The sequence below is a fragment of the Trichosurus vulpecula genome, chromosome 4, assembly GCF_011100635.1.
Source record: "Trichosurus vulpecula isolate mTriVul1 chromosome 4, mTriVul1.pri, whole genome shotgun sequence".
Classification (NCBI taxonomy): Eukaryota; Metazoa; Chordata; class Mammalia; order Diprotodontia; family Phalangeridae; genus Trichosurus; species Trichosurus vulpecula.
In genome coordinates, this window is record NC_050576.1 from 74,085,951 (window position 1) to 74,103,840 (window position 17,890).

Sequence of the window (17,890 nt, forward strand, 5' to 3'; positions counted from 1 at the left end):
TGTCTTTAGTTTCTTTCTCCCCCAACCTATATCTAAATTTTCTTTTTGTTCCCTTCTTTATAATTTTACCTTGTAGCTTCCTTGCTAGTGTATGTTGCATTACACACACAAGCACACACACACACACACACACACACAGTTTGTAAATTACCATGTAGCTTTTGCATCTTTGCGTTCCTAGTGCCTAACATAGCAGTACCTCGCTTACAGTTGGTGTTTAATAACATTAGTTGAATTAATGTGAATATTGATCTGTATCAGTGTATTTTGTTCAGTACCCAAAATGGGTGTTAAAATAATCTTATCTTTTAAAATGTCGTTTGGGGAAACAGTTGGAAAAGAACTGTGTCAAAAATGGCCGAGTGATAAAGTGGATAAAATGATGTAAATATTAAAGGATGTTGTTTACATTTTGGTGATAATTTAAATGAGGTCTGTTCACTTTTGTTATAATGGAACATGAACTGGCCAAGGTACTCTGCTCTGCTGGCATCATATGTAACTTTTCAGAGGTTGTATGGCATATTGGACAGAAAGCTGCTTTCAGAGCACAGAAGATTCAATTCTAGCCTTGGTCACATACTGGCTGTGTGGCCCTGGATCAGTCACTTAACATATCAGTTAACCTATCAAACTGTATTTTTCAGAGAAGGGACTGACCTGCTTGCTTTGGTAGGGAGAGTTTCCCTTACCCATGAAATCATAGGTCCAATCTCCATATCCTAATGACTAGATTCATTTCCCTCCATTCCTCCATGGGGGTGGTGGGGTGGGGGGAAAGGTAAAAAAGCCCAGTGATTTTTGTTTCGTTCTAGGTTTTTGGTTGCATGTTTTATGCATATTACATCTTTGAAAGACTCTGTGCTCCCTTGTTTCGGAATATCAAACAAGAGCCCTTCAGTGTTCGGGTTTTGGTCCTGTGCATCTTCAACTCCATTTTGCCGGGTAAGATGGGCCCCACTCAAGGCCTTTAGCTGGTTTGGGTAGGCAGTCCAAAAGAGAACCTGAAGGATCCTTTCACGCTCATGTTTGTGACACAGTTCACTTTTTCACATGCTGTGTTGTGAAATCATTTCTCTATGTCATTTGGGTGTAGCACAGTCTTTAGTCCAAAATGAACATTCTTAAGAAAAGCTTATTCCCTGAAGTTTTATGCACAAAGATTTAAGTGAACACTCAGTCATAGCACTGCAAGGTAACTAGCCTTGAATGGTGACTCAAATAATTTTCTAAAAATGACAGACTTAAAGTGGTGTTCTCAAAAGACCATTGTATAATACCCTTCTGTAAAAATTTATAAGGCAACTAGGTGGATAGAGTGCCAGACCTGGAGTAAGAAAGACTCCTCCTCCTGAGTTCAAATGTGGCTTCAGACACTTACTAGCTGTGTGACCCTGGGCAAGTCACTTAACCCTGTTTGTGTTTGCCTCAGTTTCTTTATTTGTAAAGTAAGCTGGAGAAGGAAATGGCAAACCACTACTGTATCTTTGCCAAGAAAACCTCAAATGGGGTCACAAAGTTTCAGACATGACTAAAATGACCGAACAGAAAAAATTCATAGGCATATGAGAGTAACAAAATATAGGATGTTGTTTTTAAAGTATACGGAGTAGATTCGTGCCTTGTATTAACTATTTCAAGTATATAATTAACAATCTAAGGGAATAATTTTTTCATTAGAATGATGAAGCTTATGCCATATTAGAAATAGAAGTATAAAATCCCTCATTAATGTGCCTGCTGCTTGCCTTTTTAGGGCATGTTGTCAAAAAATCTTAGGAGTTGGGATGAACCTTAGAAAATGGCTATCCAGTTTCCCACCCAGTGGGGACATTCTTGCAGTTGGCCATCCATCCTCTGGTTAGAAGACTTCTTTTGGAAAGGGAGCATATTCTCTTTTAATACAGCTCATTCCATTTTTGAACAGCTATAATTGTTGAGAAGTTCTTTATATTAGGGCAGAGTCGGCCTCCTTGTAACTCTACTCACTTAAGTCTATGACTCACGTGATAACCTTTCCAGTCCTTAACTACTACCAGCTTGTTGTTCTTACCTTTTCTTTCATTAAAACATTCTCAGTTTTCTTTAAATGAACCTCATGCTCCTTCCCCATACTCCCACCCTACATTCACTTATTTTAGGCTTGTCATTAGTGGATGACAGCCATGTGTCGTCAGGCGGGTGATGCAGGGCATAGAACATTGGATTTGTCTTAGCTACACAGCCTTGGGCAAGTCACATAATCTCTGCCTTGATTTTCTCACTTCATTTGTAAAATGGGGATAATAATATTACCTAGCTTATAAGGTTGTTATGAGGATTAAATTACATTATTGTGAAGTGCTTTGTAAACCTTAAGAGTTATATGAATATTAGCTATTATCATAGGAAAAATAATTCAATTCATCAATTTTTTGTATTTATGCAGTTGTTTTTTTGAACTGGAGTAAAATGCTTTTATCATTGCTATCCACTGTCAGTTTCTCCAGCTACTCCAGCCTCCAGGTCTTTTTGAATCTCGATCCTGCCTATAATCCATTATATGAGTTCTTCCTGTTGTTTTCACCGGTAAATTTAAGTTGATTTTTTTGAAAAAAAGTTACACTAATCAAGGCCAAGAAAAGACCCTGCAATTTGCCCGTAGAGATTTGCCTTCAGTGTTGACATCGGGCCACTTTTTGGGTGTGGCTGATCTACAGTCTAAGATTCCCTATATGCGGCCCACATTTCTTTGATTTTGTTCACAAGGATGAAAGACTGTTAGATTCTAACATATACTTTGACTTGTACAACCCTTTCAAAAAGGGAAATGAAATGTCTAAAGATCCTGTCACTCATTAGGGAATTGACTTGAAGCTCACTTATCTGTAGTTTCTAGAATTTATCTTTTTTTTTTTTTTAAACTCAGACATTTATAGGTGTCATCTTTTTAGCATCTTTCCCATTTTCCACAATTTCTCAGAGGTGACCAGCAACCAAGTCTTTTTTTTTTTTTTAAGTTTTTTCAGTACTTTGGGTATCATTCTGCTGGGGTAAGAAACTTAATTTCATTTAAAATGGCTTGGTTTTCTCTTTTGACTGCTTCACCTCTCTTGAAATCTTTTATGTTACAAGGATCTTCTCTTAGATGATGAAAAGCAAAGCAAAGCAACAGTTGAGTTGTTCTACCTTCTTTCTGTCATCTTTCACAGTTTTCTTACAGTCGTGTCATCCTTTTGTTCTTGCTTTCAGTATATAGCTTTAAGAGAAGCATTTTTGGCTGCTTCAGCTTATTTGCTCTCCTGACTGTTCTAGGTTTGTACCTCCTTTTATTTTTGTTTATGTTTAGGTCATCCCTCCATCTTTTGTATCTCATGGGGAGCTGAGCACTCTGTGCAGCCATATAAGTTTTTTTAGTTCTGTCTTCCTAGCCTTCTTCATCAGAATGTATAATTCCCAGACAGTCAAATGACCAAGCTAGACACTTCAGTGTGAGAAAGGGACAACTCTAAATAAAATGGAAGCATAATTAGGTTTTACTTTATATAAGGAAATGTTGATGATGCAGGAAGTTTAATAGTGTTCTTAGGTACCTGTCTGCATTGTACTTAGGAGTAGTTAGAGCTAAAGATTTGCACAAATAACATACTCAGGTGGCTATATAGCTTCTCAGAAAGCCAGTTTATGGAAAATCGATGAATGGCTCTTCAGCAAATACTACCATGAGGATAGTTGAATGGTTAAAGAGGGGTGCTGGGGTTTTTTTTTTGTATGTTTTAAACAAATGATAATGTTTTATTCCATTGTGCAGTATTAGCTCTCAAGAAGGAGTCTTACACTTTATCTACTCTTTCCAGGTGTGCTGATGTTATTTCTTTCCTTTTTTGCCATATTGCACTGTTGGCTTAATGCCTTCGCAGAGATGTTACGCTTTGGGGACAGGATGTTCTATAAGGTAAGAGACTTGACAGAAGCAGATAACATCTCCTTTTCCTTTTTTTATTTGTGTTATTGTTCCCCAGTTGCTAATTGCATATTTCATTAACATCTGTTAGCTTATGTAAACTAATATAAAAACTGAGAACAAACTCACTCTTACAGTCTCGTATTAAACTTATAAAATAGCTCTAACATGCTCCGTATTTTAATCTTGATTTACATAGCTGTAAAGTTTCTTAGTGCATCTTGTGAAACTGGACTGCTGATTAAAACAGGATAAACTTGCTTCATAATGCACGATGGGGCTTTATTAATGATTTCATAACTTTTAAATTGTCACAATCTTTAAAATGATCTTAGCAAATTCCTTTATGAAATGTTTTTAGGGAGGTAACGAGGGGAAAAAAATGTTTGTCTTTATTTTACTTAAAATGGTGCCTCTTGTGTATGTAGTGTCTAGCCTTAACTTACTACCAAGTCTTTGCCTTTTCCAACCCCTTTTCTTAAGGGAGGCAATTCTCTAAGCCCCTGGGCCTTATATACAAAGAAAATTTGTTGTGCATATCAATTGTTATTACTGTTTGTCTTGCATAATAACAGATTTGCATTTAATGTACTCAATAGATCTTAATAATTAAAAAAAAAGAAGTCTAGAGAATGGTTCTGTAGTGTGGAAAAGGCAATTTTCTCTCCACTCTTAGCTCACAGTTTGCTGTCACCCTCCAGTCCCAGATCTTTATTCATAGCTTTATAATTTTAGTCTTCTATGCCCTTAGAATTATTTTACCATATTCTTAGAGAAATAATGTCTTTCCTTTATTTGAGAAAACAGACTAGAAGGAATGATTTCCCTCTTTGAATTACGCTTTTGATTTTCCTGGGAAATCAGTATAATATGGATTAACCAATAATTGACGACCATGTTTGGAGGGGAAAAAATCAATCCCGCTCCGTATATGGGTATGATATATGGGGTAGAGTTTGTAAGAGTCAGTATGGGGTTTTTTCCTCCCTTAATTGTATATGCTTACTTTTTTTTTTTTTAAAGGATTGGTGGAACTCAACGTCATATGCCAACTATTACAGAACCTGGAATGTGGTCGTTCATGATTGGCTCTATTACTATGCTTACAAAGACTTCCTTTGGGTGAGTTGCAAACTTTAGTTCATGCCTTCTTCTTAAGAAGTTAGGATGTTTTCAAAAAAGCTCTTAGGACAGGAAAAGTAGTAGTAGGTACCTCGCCTCACAAAGAAAGGGACTATTCTGTCCTAATTTTCTTGCTTGCTATCTCTTTCCTTGCCCCTCTGTATCTCTCTCTCCTCTCTGCTTTCCTACCTATTAGCCCCTGCCCCTTCCCTGGTCCCTCACTACAATTTGTATTACAATTACATGTTTTCCATGAGGACAGGAACTGTCTTTAATCTTTTTTTTTCTATCTCCCACAGTACCTAGCACAGGGCTGCATGTGACATGTATGAAGTTTGTATTATTCAGTATATAACTGATTAATAGAAACAGTCCAGTGGACCCATATGACTTCGGGTGCTACCCCTAACAAGATGGACGGGCTCATGGCAGTGTCTCTAAAGGGTTAATAGTAACTAGCTGATACCTTAGTTCCCATGTAGCTTAGTTCTGTCATGAAATAGTTGCTTTAGCAAAAAAAGTATGTACTAATCAATAGTTGTAGAAACATAGTCAACTTAATTATAATAGATATGCTCCTGGAAAGTTTTTAATTTTTGTAAATGGAATTATTTTTTGACATTGACTACCATTATAGTTTCACATATGTTTTGTTTTCTGATTAACTCAAGAGGCTATATCTTCTAAAAAAATATATAAGTTTCCATGACTATCCCAGGGATGGGGAACCTCCGGCCTCGAGGCCACATTTGGCCCTCTAGGTCCTCAAGTGTGGCCCTTTGGCCAGATCCAAACTTCACAGAACTGAGAGGCTAGAGTCTAGCCTCTTTGCATTGACTGGGATATTATTTCTGAATAATCCTTTGCAAGTAAATGATCACTGGACTATTTTGTCAGTAGATCTTCATATTGCGACACACCTTCTAGGTCCTTGGGTGCACCCTTTCAACTGAGTCCAAGTTTTATCGAACAAATCCTTTTATTAAGGGGATTTGTTCTGTGAAGTTTGGATTCAGTCAAAGGGCTGCACTTGAGGCCACTGGTTCCCCCCTCTGTTAATGACCAACTCTTGAATAACTTTTTTAGAGAGTAGCTTGTTTAATTTGTGAATCTTAAATCCTTGTACCCTTAATCATGTTCATTTGACGTGCTTTTTTCTTACTCTTCTCCGCTTTCCCCAGACTTGAGTATGGGATCATACTTGTTTCTTAGAGAATAATCCTTTACCTGCAGGGAGCTTTTGACTATGGTAGAAAGATGTACCTGGGTTTTTTTAGCAGAAGGACCCTAAAAGTCTTTTATGGAAAAACCAAGAATCCCTAAGTCTGTGTATGATCTATGTTTGGGTTAATTTTTTAATTTTGTCTTTTTTCCCCAAGTTTTTCAGCAGAAGGTTCAAAACGGCCGCCATGATATCTGTCTTTGCAGTGTCTGCCGTAGTGCACGAGTATGCCCTGGCCCTATGCTTGAGCTTTTTCTACCCAGTCCTCTTTGTACTCTTCATGTTCTTTGGAAGTAAGTTTTTGGTTTTTTTTTTTTTTTTTAACAAGAGCAAAGGGTGCAATGCCGAAAGAGATCATTGGCAAGAATAGAACCAGAACCTCAAGTTCAGTTAGGTGACTCGGTGATTTGGGGGCTTCTGCCCTTCCTTGAGCAGTAAACATTATCAACAGCCCCTGTCCTGTACTGATATTAATGAGACCTTTCCTGATCTGTTTTTAATTATTACTAAATAAATGGATTCATTGTAATGCTTCATTTTTATTTCTTGGACTCTTGACCAGAATGACCGAAGCACCAAATATCCAGTTGATGCTTTATGGGTTTTAGGCAGTCATAAGAAATGTCTTGGACCTTGGAGGAGATATCCTTGATAACTGCATTTTTGTTGTCTTCTTTGCTTCTTCCAGTGATTTTCAATTTCATTGCCAATGACAGTCGGAAAAGGCCTATTTGGAATATCTTGATGTGGACATCTCTCTTCTTGGGACATGGAATTCTACTGTGCTTATACTCTCATGAGTGGTATGCACGTCAGCAATGTCCTTTAAAAAATGTGAGTAATCTAAGGGGCACTACCAGATCTCAAAATGTGCAGAAATTTAAAAAACTGGCACTTGAAAAAGAACGGAGAAGTAGAGGGAAAGAACAAAATGGAGTCTAGAACCCAGAAATAGAATTCAAAATTAGTGCTGAATAAACCCACACACCCATCAAGGAAATAGAATTTCTGTTCAGTTAAAATTGTTGGGAAAGTTGAATAGCTGAATAGAAAAAAACAAATTTGGATCCAAATCCATGGCATTTGCCACAATACATACTTGCTTAATCAGTGATCTAAATCTTAAAAATGACTGGTGCTTGGAAGGAAATAGGCCCAGGGTCCTGTTGCTTCCAAGCAAAATCTTTAGCCTGGCGCTCAAAGCTCTCCATGAAATGACGCTTACCTACCTTCCCGGTCTTATTTCATACTGTTTTTCTGCAGGAATTCTCCATTTCAGTGAAAGTGTTTGCTAGTTTGCCATTCATGTTTCATCCCCTGTGGCTGTGCATTCACATGTATGTTCCCTCCCTCACCCCTGCTATCCTTTGCCTTTTTGTATCTTTAACTTCCTTCCAAGCACTAGTCAGGTGCTACCTGGCTATGTCAGGGACACAAGGCCTTTCACAAAACCCTAGTTGTTGGTGCATGCAAGAATCAAATTACTTGCTATAATTTTGTATATACTTTGCATTTCCTTTATTTCTCTATTTTTATCCTCCCAGCCAAATGTATGTTGCTTAAGGAGAGAAGGTTTCATTTTTTAAAATTTGTATACCCAGCACAGTGCCTTACATGTAGGACACTTTAATTAAATATTTGTTGAAATAAATTGACTTATCTCAAAAACAACCTAAAAAAAGGACTCATTTGTACAGAAGTTTTCATAGCTGCTCTAGTGATATTAAAAATATATGAAATAATCAGTTTGATTAAGAATAGATTACAGTATATTTAATATAATGTTATACCCTAAAAATAACAGATATGCAGCATATAAGGAAATATGAAAAGACCTGTAACAGAATCCTAGAATCTTAATTTAGTCCAGCTCCTGTCTGAAGAAGAATTGTGATTAAGTGGCCATGATCCTGTGCTTGAGGGCTCTTGGTGAGGAGAACTCATCACCTCATGAGGCAGTCCATCTCACTTTTGGAGAGCTCTAATTGTTTACTTTTTTTTGCCTTTGCACCAAGCCTGAACCTTCCTCTCCACGAAATTTCCCTGGTTTTCTGGCTCACATGGAGCTTGTAGCTGTCCAGCTATCCCTAGCCTGTCTTGTACTTGTGAAGTTGATTTTATGAACCCAAGTGCAAGATTCAATTATTAATTTTGTCCTTGTTAGAATCAGCTCGGAGTCTTACCCTGTTGAGATAGTTTTGATTTTTGACTGCTATCTGATGTGTTAGATAACTCTCCCCCCCCCCAACCCCCCCAAAAAAGGCTTGGGATCATCTTCAGGTTTAATAAGCTTGCTATTTTATCAAATGAGATCATATATGTAAAACACTGAAAACTTTAGAGTACTATATGAATGTCAACTATTATTATCATTCTTATTTTTGTATGTGTTCTTTTATCCAAAAAATGTACAACAGCCTCTAAGGCCCAATACAGATCCCAGAGGCATTCCATAACTGAGCTTCTAAGGTCGTAATAGACTGTTGATAACTACTTTGTGGGTTCAGTTGTTTACCCAGTTGTAAATCAAACCCACATTTTTCTCCTCTTTTTCACAAGAATTGCGTAGGAGACTTTTTCCAATACTAGCCTAAAATTTTGTTAACCAGTGTCTACAGCATTGCCATGGCCCACCAGTCTTTTCTTGAGTTTAAAAAGAAAGAGAGAGAGAGAGAGAGAGAAACTATAGAATGAGTGTTGCCTGCTATTGATACCCTGGGTAATCACTGCTGCTCTTTGCAGGTGTCCATTCACCATTCTTTTAATAATACAGTTGAGAATTCTGCCATCAGTTGAAGTCACACTCACCACCCTATAATTTGCAGGCTCCGTTTTCTCTCACTTACAATGACTCAGCAATCATCTCTGCCAGTTCTTTAAGTCTGTTAGGATACTATTCATCTGGCCAGATGACCTGAACTCATTGAAGGCAGCCAAGTGTTCTTACTGTTGCCCTACTCATGTTGGGTATTAACCTGTATTATCTGCTTTTTTGTTCTGTTCTCATTCTCCTTGACAGAGTAAATGAGCAAATTAAGAGTTACGATATTCTCTGTCTTCCATTACCATTATCTTGTCTACTTCAAACAGTGGTTATCTCTTTGATCCTCTTTTACCCCATTGTAACCTTTAAAGAAAACATTTTTTTTTGTTTTCTTTACTTCTTGCTCTCCAGCCTCAGCCTATTCTGGATTTTGGTGCTCCTAACACTCTGGGGCTCTGCTACTCTTCTCTAGTCATTTTTTTTGGCTGCCCTTGCAGCACCATATCTTTGGTGTTTATTTTAACTTTTTCCCATACATCCCCATCATGCCTTCTAAAGAGGTCCCTATTTTCTTTATTAGGACTCTTTGTCTCTTCTTTCCTTCTTGAGAGCGTTAGGTCATTGGATTCCAGCTGTCCTTTTCCTGAAGCCTTTGCAATCTGCCTTACTAAAATCTTAGGAGGAGAGGACATCAAGGACATCCACAGCATAGCAGAGAAATGGCCTTGGGGACAAGAAAACCTGAGTTCATGTTCTGCCTCTGAGAGGAACTAGCTAGGTGACCCAGGATAGGTTATTTAAGTCTCTCAGTGCTCCAGGTAACTCTGCAGAGGAGTCTCTTACTTAATATTGGTAGCAGGAGCTTCCTCACTTGGGAATTCACTATATTGAGGAAATCATGGGTGCAGTTCCTCTCCCTTTTCCCTACAAGAGGTCACATGGAGTGAAATCAGCAGAACCAAAACGGGGCAATGACTGCAACTAGATGGATTACAAGAAAGGAACTGGGACCAAACATGGTAGAATTGGCTTGGATGGGGATACATAGATCAAAAAGGCTTTTTTAAAAACTTGTTAACTTAGTTCCACCTAGTTACAGTTAAATTTTGCATAATTTTGCCCCTTATTTTCTGCATTTACTTGTCTGTGTTGACAATTATTAAACTTATTTTTTTTAAATGAAGAAACAATGTTCCTGGAGTGTAAAATAACCATTCTACAACATTGAATGGGATAGATAGGCAGCTATGGGTAAGGGTAAGCTTATTTAAGATTGAAACAATGATTTGGGGGCAAGATTAAGATCTGAAATTTCAGATAATACATTCTTATAACTTAATCTGCTTTGTGGATCTTTGGCCGTCTAATGCTTTTATCTAATGTCTTCCAATGCCTTTATTTTCCTCCCTCTTCTATTCCCCCTCTCCCACTTCACCAGTCCCAAATTGAATCTCAGCCTGCCAAAAGTAGGGCTGGACTGTTAGGAGCTAGGTTTATAATGAATGTATCTTTTGGGTGTCAGTCTTGATTGGAATTCAGTAAGAGAGAAGGGCATCCAGTACACTTAGTGGATCTGTCACTTTGTATTATCTTCATTCCTTCACTCCTCAAGTAACATGGGTAATCAGGTTGACTACTTCACAATGTAAAATGCCTAGTAAGTTATAACTTATGAATTGGATGAAGCTACTACACATCATTTGAATTGTATCATTTATTTGATTTTTTAAAATTTGAATCTAATCAGTTATTCAGTATGATTTTGCCTAAAACCCATCAAAAATCCTACTGGGTATTTTAGAAATGTGTGATATAGAAATCTGCCTTTTCATGCTTCCCTTGCAAACTAATCCTCCCATCCCATTTCTTTGCAGCCAACATTTCTAGACTATGTAAGACCACGCTCCTGGACGTGTCAATATGTGTTTTAAAAACTTGGACATAAATTTTCTTTCTTGATTAAATATGTGTGCCACTTGATTCTGGAAAAGCAGCTGCTTAAAAAAAAAAGATATGCTGTGTGAAGTAAAATCAGATTGCTACAAGTGACCCCATAAGTGACAAAAGCCAGTTCCATGCCTGTCATCTAAAGCCAAGGTAATGAGTTAAGTCCAGCGGAATCCTGTTAAGGAAGATTTTTTTTCTCATTGGGGGTAGTCTCTTAAGGTACAGACAGATTTTTGGCTGAGTCAGATCTACTCAAAGCTTAGCAGTCACATCCATCCATTATGTGTCTTTCTGTACTCATTTATTAAATACTGTATGTGTTTTCTTAGTTACTGAAATAACCAAAACACACGTAAAGAATTAATGCTTTGAATATCTGTTGTTTGCAACTTATATCTGTGCACATTGTTATGTATTGATTAAAAATGTATTTGAAAAAGAAAATAAGTGTTAATGCGGAATAATATATTTAAAGAGCATGTCACTGGTTTTTTACAAAGATGATTCTTGTATTGTTTTTATTCCAAAATATACTTAAGAATCCACTTATTTGAGTCCAAAAAAAATTATGAATTCAAGCTATTGTTTTACATTGTTTTTCTGTTCTTTAACATAGGCCATGTGATTTATGTGACACAGAAGTAAGCCCTTCTATTAGAAATCCTGTATAGGTTCACATTCCTAAAATTTGCATCTATTCCTGAGCATGCCCACAGGTGGGAAGAGACAATGGAGAGGTTGTCCACCCCCGCCCCCCCCATAACCCTCCTAAGCCATTTGTTTCCTTTGCAGGGGAAGGGGGGATGAACAAGTATTGGAATTATTTATTGTGGAGTTCATTACATAATAGCAAGGCATAGATTTTTAGTGAGCAACTTACAGTCTGAAGACTTGACTATTCACATTAGTAAGAAGATAGCAGGAAATCTAACTTGTAAAACAATTGCTGGTCTGGAAGCCCCTCCATCCCAAACAGTGAAATCACTTGCAGACTAGAAAAATACTTCATTCAATCAACAAGTATTATTGAGTATTTTCTCTGTAATAGGCACTGTGCTAAGCTTTGGGGAGACAAAGACAAAACAAGAAACAGTCCTTGCCCTCGAGGAGCTTACTGCTACTATTATCTAGTCATTTAGTGTATTTGGAAACTAAAGCACACACTTTTATGGCACAAGGAGTGCCACAGTAATTAAAGCAACTCAGATTTCTCTGTTGGAGATGGTATTGTTGCTAAGTCTCCACTATTGATAAAAGTATATTTTGTAACCTGATTCCTCTTCTGTGACATGCTTCCTGTATTCTTAGATGATTGCTATTCAGATACTATGTTAATACTTTTGGGTATCTGGGACAAATCAGCATTGTCTTCCTTTGTGTGTTTTCAGACCTCCTACTTTATGATAGGAGAGTTAGCAGTATAGCCACTAAATGGGTGTATAACAGGTATATAAATCATGGGCTGTTGGTAACATATGTGAGACAGATTGAAAACTGTGAGTTGAAGCTTGTTCTATCAAGTTTTGGATTAGTCTTAGAGACCACCAAAACTTTTTATCACAGGGAATATTAGGCAGCAGGATTAGTCCTGGTATCTAGTGTTAACTTGAGGCATAATTTTCCATGTATGTTTTACTAGATCTTTTATCTCAACTCTGCAGTGGACAAGGAAGCAGCATTTTCTGTGGGAATAGGAAGTTAATTCCAGAAGCAAGAATGTTAAAAAGCAGCCTGTTTTCCATGGTATCTGTACATATGTGCTTTTCCTCCTTTCTAAATTGCGATTCACATGATTCAGAATCAGCTGCCAAAGTGAGAAGGAGGGCCTACTTCCTTTTTCCAAAAGTGTCTTTAATGATTTCTGTGTTTTACTCATTCTTTTTTGCACTGAGTGGACATTTTGTGCTTTTACTAGAACTTCATGGGCAATTTCAGTGTTTTTTCCACTCCACCTTGAGCTGGCCCCCAGGTTCTCAGTGAAGGACTCCCTCACCTTTTAACTGAGCAGCTGCTCTTTGTTGATCTTGATGACCTTATCTTAAGTGGTAGGTGTATGTTTTTGTTGTGTTTCTGTCTTGTTTTAAACACCTCTGTCACAGGGGAACATTGCCCCCAACCAGTGTTGACATTTTAGCAGTAGATGCAGCGTGGAGCTGAAACTCAGTGAGCAGCCGTGCCAAGGAACAAGCTGGTTTTTCCCCAGTGAGGTCCCTGCTGCCTGAGCCATAAGCAGCAGCTTCTCTTGTCTGGGTCATTCACCCGTTGTACATTATCCACAATGTTATTCCAAGGAAAGCTGATGTTATACTTCAAGGCTGAAGTCATTTTTACATATTTATCAGAGTTGTGATCCTTTGTCATCTGATTTTTCTGAGTGCCTAGTTTTTTTCCCTTGAATCCTTTGTTTACTGGTACTACAATTTGTTTAGTATTCATTGTACTAGGATTGACTTTTTAAACAGAAAAGATGCCTTTTTTAAACTTTGAAATATATGAGAAATGGAGAAATACTGCTCACATGAAGAATACACTAAATAAATATATTTGGAAAAATACTGGATTTTGTGTTGTTATTTAAAATATAGCTGAATTCAGTTACGTTCCCTTTATTTTTTCTTAAAAGGAATTCAATGCTTCATTGTAAAAAAGGCAAGAGCCACATATGGTTTTCTTATCCATTTTTGTTTTCAGTTCTTTCACTCAGTATTTTAGATAGAATTATATTTGAAATATGAGAAGGATGCAGTTACAGAACAATATTTTGTGTGTGTGTGTGTGTGTGTGTGTGTGTGTGTGTAAATGTACATAGCATGTGTGTATATACACGTGCACCTTTTGTTTTTTCCTTCTTTACCTGAAATGTATCTCTCTACTAAAAGACATAAATAGCTAATGAAAGTGAGCAAGATTTAAAGGAAAATGAACTATGTAAGCACTGAATGGGCCCCTTAGGAAAACCAAAAGGGTTATTATTAGTTGCTATTTATTCAAAATGCTGAATCTCCCCTAAAACTAGTATACATATGCATGCTTTAAGGTTCATACATCACTTTACCCACAGCATCTTATTTGACTCTCACAACAACCCTGTGCCACAGCTATTGGCCCAATTTTGCAAATGAAGAAACCAAGGCTGAGAGGCTAAAGGACCTGCTGACAGTCACACAGTAAGTGGTAGAGTTAAGACTCAAACCAGGCTTTCTGACTCAGTCTAGTAATCTTTCCACTGTATCATGCCACCTTTCCCACCGAATGTTCCCATCATTAACAAAAGAAGCTTATTAGCAAGTTGAACTGATACGTCAAAAGCCTAGAAAAATAAAGGCATTGAACCAAAAAGAAAGAAAACTGATATGGCTTTAAAAATTGAAATAAAAACCAAGAGGGTGGGGGGCAAAATTAATTAACAAATCTAAGAAAACAAAAGCAGAGCACATGTAAGTAACAAAAGGGAAGATAAGGCCAAAGGAAATATGCTTATTAAAAATAGCTAGCATTTATATAACACTGTAAGATTTGCAAAAGATGACTCTTACGTATTGTTGTGGTAGGTGGTGCATTGGATAGAACGCTGCACCTGGAGTCAGCTTTAATGTTCTCCTAAAATGGGGATAATAATAGCACCTACCTTCCAGGGTGGTTGTAGGGATCCAAGGAGATATTTAAGTGCTTAGCATAGTGCCTAGCACATAGTAGGTGCTACATAAATATTACTATTAGCCAGTGGGAATATTGCAGCTTTTTAGGAAGACTCCCACATATGTACCAGAGACTGCCAAGATTATTAGACTGAAGTAGAACATCTCTTGGTGGGAAATTCAAATTTTGCATGGCCTCCCTGATGGAGGGAGCCTTTCTGTAGATGGGAGGGTGCCTTCAAGGCCAGTGACTCACTGAAACCAGAAAGAGGCCCACAGATATTACAGATACAGAGCTGGGGATGGACCAGTCTGGCTGAGTAGAGAAATTACGAGATGAGGCTGGAAAAGCAGGGCAGCAACAAATTGTAGGGAGCCTTGAGGAGGCAGAGGAAATTAAATGTTAATCAGTGGTCAGTAAGGGAGCATGACTGGAGAAGTGATGTAGGTGCAAGAACAGTTCTTTGCAGTCGTTTAAATGATAGGTTAGTTCTGGAGGAGTGAAACCAGAAGGACATGTAAGGGGGCTACTGTGGTAATTCAGTAAGTGTAGTCCAGTGGCTAGAGACCTAGGTTCTAGTCCATCCTCTGACATACTGGCCAAGTGACTGAGGACAAAACAGCCTTTTAGTGGTCTAGGCAGCCAAGACTGTGTTACTAGTCCTGCGTTGATGAAGGTGGGAGAGGGAATAAACATGTGTCTAGCACCTACTATGTGCCAGGGACTTTGCTAAGTTTTACCTGGGAGGTGTATATTACTGAAATCTCAGATCCAGAATAGAGGAAGAAATGTATATGAGTGATCTAGAAGTGGAATCCATAGGACCATGGTAATTGTTTTGGGATGAGATGAGAAGAAAAGGGAAGATTCAAAGAACCCAAAAGATACTTAGGAAGCCAGGCCATAGGCAGAAATGATCAGACAGGAGGGTTAGTCTTAACAGGAAAGAATAAATTTGGTTTTGAGCATTTGAGTTTGGGGTGCCAGTAGAATATCCGGGCAGACATTTGTTAGTCTTCTGGGAATGTGGGTACAGATAGCAAAAGGATAGATGTAATGATTTCAGTGTCATTTGCTAAGGGGTAATTGTGTGAAGGAAGAAACTGCAAAGGAAAGAAAAAGGATTATGGACATACCTTGAGGGAATACCACCATTAAGTTACCGGGAAAAGGACAGAGAAGTTGTATGAGACAGGACTATGAGGAAAATTCAGAGAGTAGTCTTGGAACCAAGGCATGGAAGAGGGTATCCAATAGGAGGAGAATAATTAACAATTTTGGTAGAGCATTCAAGGAAGATGAGGATTGAGGGAAGGCCATGGCATTTGGTGATGAAGTTATTGTTGACTTTAAGGAGCAGCTAGCTTCACAGAATAGAAGAGGAAGTATTACAGGAATCAGGATTTCAGATCTGAAAGGGACCTATCCCAGCTTCTCTGGGATCAAGGTGCACGAACAGTTTGGGGAGGCCAAATACCAACTTTTAGACAGACAGAGGCCACTCACTGTAAAGGAAAGTCTGTTCTGCAAGTGCTCATTTAATCGATACCAAGCACAATGGAAGATGGCAGGAACTAACCTGCTAAAAATGGTGATACTAGTTATTGACTAGTTTGGATGAAGAGCAGAAGGGCCCCACAAGAATAGTTAAAAATTTTATTGCTACTCATAAAGGGAAGGAGAATTCAATAAATTCAATAAACATTTATTAAGCACTTACTATGTGCCAGATACTGTTAAACTCTGAAGATACAATGGAAAAACAAAAAACAGTTCCTGCCTCTGGGTTTTCTGAATTTTCTCTCTCTCTCTCACCCTTACCCCCTCCCTCCCTTCCTCCCTCTCTCTCTCCCTCTCTCTCTCTCTCTCTCTCACACACACACACACACACACACACACACACACACACACACACACCCCACCCCCATACAATCTGCTGCCAAGTCCTTTTGATTTCATCTCTCAAATATGCCCCTTTCTCTGAAACTGCCACCACTCTAATCACCTCGTCCCTGGATGATTACAATCACCTGTTGGTGGGGCTGCCTGCCTCAAGTCTCCCCCTACTCTTGGTCCATCCTCCAGCTGCCAAAATAATTCTTCCTAAGGCATAGATCTGACTGTGTTAACCCCACTACTCAATAAATTCTAGTGGCTCCTTACTGCCTCCAAGATCGAGTGTAAAGTCCTCTGTTTGATATTCAAAACGCTTCATAACATAAACCCCTTGCTCCTACCTTATCAGTCTAATTACATTTATACCGCCCACCCCAAGTACTCTGGGATCTGATCCAGAGATGCTGGTCTCCTTTTCCCATCTCTTGGCTCCAGGTGTTTTCCACTGGCTGTTCTCCCATGCCTAGAATGCTCTCCATCTCTACTTATTGACTTCCTCAGCTTTCTTCAAGTCCTAACTAAAATCTTATCTTTTACAGGAAGTCTTTCTCAACTCTTAATTCTAGTGCCTTCTCTCTGTTAATTATTTCCTATTTATCTTGTATAAAGCTTGTTTATGTTTGCTTGTTGTCTCCTCCATTAGATTGTGAGCTCCTTGACAAGGAGTGTCTTTTGCCTTTTGTGTATCCCCACTGCTTAGTACAATGCCTTGCACATAAAGGGCACTAAATAAGTGCTTATTGACTGACTGAACCTAGGGATTCTAATATAAGAGGTAAATTTGACCTTGAGATTCTGTAGCATTAGAACAGCACATGTCTCTGGCTGGCTATACCATATGTAAAAGAAACGAGATGGGTAAAAGCTAAGATGCAATAGCATTACATGTTTTTTTTTAATTAACTTATTTATTTTTAGTTTTCAACATTTTGAGTTACAAAATTTTTCCTCCTCCCTCCCCAAGACGGGGTACAATCTGATACAGGCTATAATTATACATTCATATTAAACATACTTTCACATTAGTCATGTTGTAAAGAAGAATTAGAACCAATGGGAGGACCATGAGAAAAAAAAAAAGCAAATAGTCTGCTTCAATCTGCATTCAGACTCCATAGTTCTTTCTCTGGATGTGGATAGCATTTTCCATCCTGAGTTGTATGGAGTTTTCTTAGATCCTTGCATTGCTGAGAAAAGCGATGTCTATCAAAGTTAGTCATTGCACAATGTTACTGTTACTGTGTACAGTGTTCAACTGGTTCTGCTCACTTCACTCAGCATCAGTTCATATGTCTTTCCAGGTTTTTCTGAAGTCCACCTGCTCATCATTTCTTATGGAACAACGGTACTGCATTAC

General features: G+C 38.2%; 1 protein-coding gene across 2 annotated transcripts in view; it reads left to right on the forward strand.

Annotated features, from left to right (window-relative positions):
• SOAT1 (sterol O-acyltransferase 1) overlaps positions 1-13,546 on the forward strand; it is an 80,117-nt gene extending 66,571 nt beyond the window's left edge. Inside the window, exons 11-16 of one of the 2 annotated variants that reach the window (XM_036756438.1) lie at positions 816-945; positions 3,837-3,934; positions 4,967-5,065; positions 6,445-6,580; positions 6,976-7,121; positions 10,926-13,546. In XM_036756438.1, the coding sequence (XP_036612333.1) occupies positions 816-945; positions 3,837-3,934; positions 4,967-5,065; positions 6,445-6,580; positions 6,976-7,121; positions 10,926-10,982 (666 nt within the window). In that variant the 3' untranslated portion in view covers positions 10,983-13,546. The remainder of the gene's footprint in view (positions 1-815; positions 946-3,836; positions 3,935-4,966; positions 5,066-6,444; positions 6,581-6,975; positions 7,122-10,925) is intronic. The other variant, XM_036756439.1, reaches the window with a different exon arrangement.
• Positions 13,547-17,890: the final 4,344 nt, after the last annotated feature.